Genomic DNA, 5,582 nt, shown 5'->3' on the forward strand with positions numbered 1-5,582 from the left:
TCTCTCTCTCTGTCTCCCTCTCTTTCTCCCTCTCTTTCTCCCTCTCTGTCTCTCCCTCTCTCTCTGTCTCCCTCTCTGTCTGTCTGTCTCTCTCTCTCCCTCTGTTGGCTTTTCCTGTGTTGGGCCAGGAATGGCTGTATCCTCTCTCTTCCATACAGCCCTTCTCCACACTATCCTGAGGATCCCTAACCCCTAACTCTTCATGACTTACATTTATATTGCATCTCAAGTGTGAGATCAAAGGAAATAGGAGCAGGAGTAGGTCATTCGGCCCCTTCGAGCCTGCTTCCCCCATTCAATAGGATCGTGGTCAATCTGATGTCCCACACCTTCCCTTTCCTGCCCTTTCCCCATAACCCTTGATTCTCCAAAGGATCAGGAATCTATCTGTCTCAGCCTCAAATATACACAAGAACCATGCTCCCACAGCTCTCTGTGGCCAGGAGTTCCAAAGACACTCAAACTCTCTGAGAGAAGAAATTCCTCCCCATCTCAGACTTAAATCAGTGCCCCTTTGTTCTGAGACTGTGCCGTCTGGTCATAGACTCTCCCAAGAGGGGAAACATCCTCTCAGCATTTACCCTGTCAAGCCATTAAGGATCTGACATGTTTCAATGAGATCACCTCTTTCTTCTAACCACCGGTGAATACAGTCCCAACCTGCTTAACATTTGCTCATAAGACAATCCCTCCATCCCCAGGGATTATCCTTGTGAACCTTCTCTGAACTGCCTCCAATGTCACAAAGCATTTCACAACAGCAATTATCAAACACTATCAAACAGCCTATAAGGATATACTAGGACAGCTGAGCATTAACCCATAAGGACCAACATAGAGAGAGAGAGAGAGAGAGCTGTGGAGAGGTTTAGAAAGGGAATTTCAGAGCTTAGGGCCCAGGCAGCTGAAGACCCAGCCATTAATGGTGGAGCGATGGGAAAATAGAACAGTAAAGCACAGTACAGGCCCTTCGGCCCACAATGTTGTGCCAACCTATTATCCTACTAAGATTAATCTACCCTACATACCCTACATTTTACTATCCTCCATGTGCCTATCCAAGAGTCTCTTAAAAGTCTCTAAAGTATCTGACTCCACTATCACTGCTGGTAGCACATTCCACATACCCACCACTCTCTGTGTGAAGAACCTAACTCTGACATCTCCCCTATACCTTCCTCCAGTCACCTTAAAATTATGTCCCCTCGCAATAGTCATTTCCGCCCTGGGAAAAAGTCTCTGGCTATCCACTCTATCTTTGCCTCTCATCATCTTAAATGGGAATCTAATGAAAAACAAAACTGAGGAAGAGGCATACTGGACTCCAAACATTAACTCTTTTTCTCTCTCCACATTTGCTGCCAGTGTTTCTCCAGCAATCTCTGGTTATTTCACATTTGCAGCATCTGCAGTATTTTACTTTTCTTCTTATTAATTAAAATCAAGAGGCTAAAGTTGGAAGAGTGCAGAGATCTCAAAGGATTGTAGGACTGGAGGATGTTCCAGAGACAGAGGGAGAAGCAACACCAGAGAAGGATCTCAAAAGAAGGAAGGGGGAAATTTGTCAATCAGTCTGGGTGAGCATGAGGTGATGGGGGATTGGGACTTAAGGAGAGGGAGGGGATCCAGGACATGGGAAATAGGGTTTTGGATCAATGCGTGTGTTTACAAGATGGGCTTGAGAGTTGATTGGACCAGAGCTGATTGGTGAGTCTACAAAAGGTAGGGGTTTGGATCCCAAGGGTGAAGGTGATGATGAAAGATGATCAGAGAAGATCAGACGAGATCAGAGATGAACGTGGGTGATCAGAGGTAAACTTGAGTTGTTTGAAATGGTTGTCCTGAGTGAGTTACCTGGATGGAGAGTGGGCGTCACTGGCCACTGAGAAACCACTGGAAGAGATGGTCTTACTGGTGTTGACATTCCACTCTGAAAAAGAAACAGCAGAAGTGAGCTCTGACTGAAATCTTCCAACAAACAGGCAGTTCACCCCTCCTTATTCACACACTCCTCCACCAATCACAGTGTAACCAGTCAGCACACTCTCCTCACACACCAACTGGTGGTATTCTTGTGAATTGTCCTGGTGAGGGCACAATTACAATCTTCGACAAGTCAACAGTTTTATTTTCAGTAACACTTTATTTTCAGCTGAGGATGCACTCACATCGGACTTGCACCTGATCAGATTTCTCCCGCAGGCAAAAGCCCTGCCATCGTAGATATCGTCATTGTCAATATGCTTCTGATGTTAGCCCTATTCCTGTATATCTCCCCCCGAGTCTTTGTCCCTGTGGAATATGAGCGTTGCTGGCCAGGCTGCCACTTATTGTCCTTTCCTAATTGCCCCCAAAGTGTCAGCCCTCACAGGGTTAGTACCCTGTGGTACCCTATCTCCCAGATTTGGTCTGGGTCCTCTGTTGATGATGTACTTTCCTGTCTGTTGGTGTATGTGTGCTTCTTCTGTGTGGCTGGAGAACTTATTTCTCCTTCATTATCATCCGAGCAATAGCAATTGGCTTCCTGTTTACAGATACAAAGACCCTGCAATTTCTTCTTGCAGTACCACAGCCCATCTCGACCATGTACAGTCTTGGGTCTGGGATGTTTTCAATAACTGTGGTATGTTAGTCCCAGACTCAGATTCTCCCTGGGTTTAAGGACTGGACACCCCTTGGGTCAGAGATAGTAGGAACTGCCGATGCTGGAGTCTGAGATAACAAGGCGTGGAGCTGGAGGAACACTGCAGGCCAGGCAGCATCAGAGGAGCAGGAATACTGATGTTTCGGGTCGGAACCCTTCTTCAGAAAACCTACTTGCTCTGTTGTGTGTGATTGAATTTCTGAGCCTGCAGTCCATTTCCTCTTCCTCTCAGTGTTTTAGCCCCTTGTGATGGTTCTGTGGAACATTAGGTTTTAATGTGTGTGAGAAAGATCGAAGTAATGTTCCCAGGCTCTGACTTTATCAGTAACATAATGATGGTGACCCATTCTGACAAGGATCAGTCATCCCATCCCTAACCCTAACCCTATCCCTATCGCTTTTCATTCCCTTCAGTGATGTTTTAATTGTTGATACCACTCTGGAGGTCTCTCTTTCTTGAGGAGAATGAGGTGATTTGGAAACATCCATAAAGCTACATCCGTTTGCAAAACTTTGGAATTGCTTATTTGCATATTGTCTGGGATTGCACCCACAGAATAAAATCTCCCAAGGGACTGGGTGATTGCTTCCTGCTGCAGGACCATGCAAACCAATCACTTCAACCCATCTTCAAACAGAATCAATCATTGCTAGGATTTTACTTTAACTTAAATAAAAAAGCTGGGAATCCTGCAGTGAGTAACTCCCCTCCTGACTTCCCAAAGCCTGTCCACTATCGACAAGGCACAAGTCAGGAGTGTGATGGAATACTCCCCACTTGCCTGGATGGGGGCAGCCCCAACAACGCTCAAGAAGTTTGACACCATCCAGGACAAAGCAGCCCCCGTTTGATTGGCACCACATCCACAAACATCCCACTCCCTCCCCCCACCGACGCTCAGTAGCAGCAATGTGTACTATCCACAAGATGCACTGCAGAAATTCACCAAAGATCCTCAGGAAGTACTTTCCAAACCCATGACCACTTCCAACTAGAAGGACAAGGGCAGCAGATACATGGGAACACCATCCCCTGCAAGTTCCCCTCCAAGCCACTCACCATCCTGACTTGGAAATATATCGTTCCTTCATGTCGCTGGATCAAAATCCTGGAATTCCCTCCCTAAGGGCATTGTGAGTCAGCCCACAGCACACGGACTGCAGCGGTTCAAGAAGGCAGCTCACCACCACCTTCTCAAGGGGCAACTAGGGACGGGCAATAAATGCTGGGCCCAGCCAGCGACGCCCACATCCCATAAATGAATATAAACCTCCATTCCCAGCCTCACCACTAGCTGTGATGAAAGACAGGAAGACAATGATGATTCCTTTCATGGCTGACTGATTAAAGAACATAAGAACATCAGAAATAGGAGCAGGAGTAGGCCATCCGGCCCATCGAGCTGCTCCACCATTCAATAAGATCATGGCTGATCTTTTTGAGACTCAGTTCCACTTACCCACACACTCACCATAACCCTTAATTCCTTTACTGTTCAAAAATCTATCTTTGCCTTAAAGACATTCAGCAAGGTAGCAGCATGGGAATACAGTTAGAAACTTTTCCTTCAATCAAAGGAGTTTTTTCTGGCCACCAGACTAACTCTTTCTACCTTGTTGTAATTCAATGGGTGTGATTAATCTCTCCTTTCAAACCAGGGTAAAACATCAATGGCAGTGAGGGGCCAGCACTGCGCAGAATCACGTTGGATCAGTGAAACTGTTACAGGGCAACAGGGGCCAGTCAGCCCATTGAGCCTGCACCAGCCTATTTGAATGAACATCATTGCCGAGTGTCACTTTCCTGCTTTTTCCCTACAGAACTTGCACGTTATTTTATCCAAATAACTATTCAATGCCCTCATGAATGTCTAATTTGGGAAATGTTAGATTATTGGGCTTGGCTGACAATCCAGACATTAACTCTAGACTTGAGGATATTCTTCATCGTGGGCTTGGACCTGCTTTATCTTTTGCCTCCTCCTTGCAGCTACTAGAAAGTGCAGCGTGATTAAAGACATGACATTTTGATGGTGTTGGTGAGACGGCTACTTTCCCTGGACATTATTGGCGATGGAACCACTCCATGTGATGGTCAATCTGACACGGTGGATTCCGGGCAGGACCTTGCCTCTGTCCTTAGCTATGACAGGGTGACTAATAATTTACAGTTCCACACAATTTGGAACCAGAATCCTGTCATTGTTACACTGGGCCAGGTTTGTGATGAAGCATCTCCCTCAACAGTAGCATGGCAGGGGGAGAAGGTGGCACAGTGGTGATGCCATATTGGTGAGATTGCATCTTCAATTTTCCAGATTCCAGGAAACACTTTCAGTATCAGCCTTCGAGATTCATGAGTGCTCCCACCAGCAACAACCTCATCATCATTGAACATTGATTCCAGTTTTAACACCAGCCTTTCCACTGAGCAAACAAGGATTTCTCAGTCCTTATATTCCACCTTCGCAAAGTGCTTGCCTCTCACTGTTACTGAGCTTGCTCCAGGATTTTGTTAACGAATACAGGAGAAGTACAATCTCGACTTTACTTCGACTGATAGAACAGAAACCCAATCACCTACGTCACGCTGTTAGAGGGTCAGTGCTGAGGGAGCGCCGCACTGTCGGAGGGTCAGTGCTGAGGGAGCGCCGCACTGTCGGAGGGTCAGTGCTGAGGGAGTGGGCACTGTCGGAGGGTCAGTGCTGAGGGAGTGGGCACTGTCAGAGGGTCAGTGCTGAGGGAGCGCCGCACTGTCGGAGGGTCAGTGCTGAGGGAGCGCCACACTGTCAGAGGGTCAGCGCTGAGGGAGCGCCGCACTGTCGGAGGGTCAGCGCTGAGGGAGCGCCGCACTGTCAGAGGGTCAGTGCTGAGGGAGCGCCGCACTGTCAGAGGGTCAGTGCTGAGGGAGTGGGCACTGTCGGAGGGTCAGTGCTGA

General features: G+C 47.4%; 1 protein-coding gene across 1 annotated transcript in view; it reads right to left on the reverse strand.

Annotated features, from left to right (window-relative positions):
• Positions 1 to 1,805: 1,805 nt before the first annotated feature.
• Positions 1,806 to 5,582, reverse strand: part of LOC125486173 (smoothelin-like protein 2) — a 5,788-nt gene continuing 2,011 nt past the window's right edge. The window contains exon 3 of the mRNA XM_048612696.1: positions 1,806 to 1,930. Coding sequence (XP_048468653.1) covers positions 1,851 to 1,930 — 80 coding nt within the window. The 3' untranslated portion in view covers positions 1,806 to 1,850. The remainder of the gene's footprint in view (positions 1,931 to 5,582) is intronic.

This window comes from Rhincodon typus, chromosome 26, assembly GCF_021869965.1.
Source record: "Rhincodon typus isolate 14 chromosome 26, sRhiTyp1.1, whole genome shotgun sequence".
NCBI lineage: Eukaryota > Metazoa > Chordata > Chondrichthyes > Orectolobiformes > Rhincodontidae > Rhincodon > Rhincodon typus.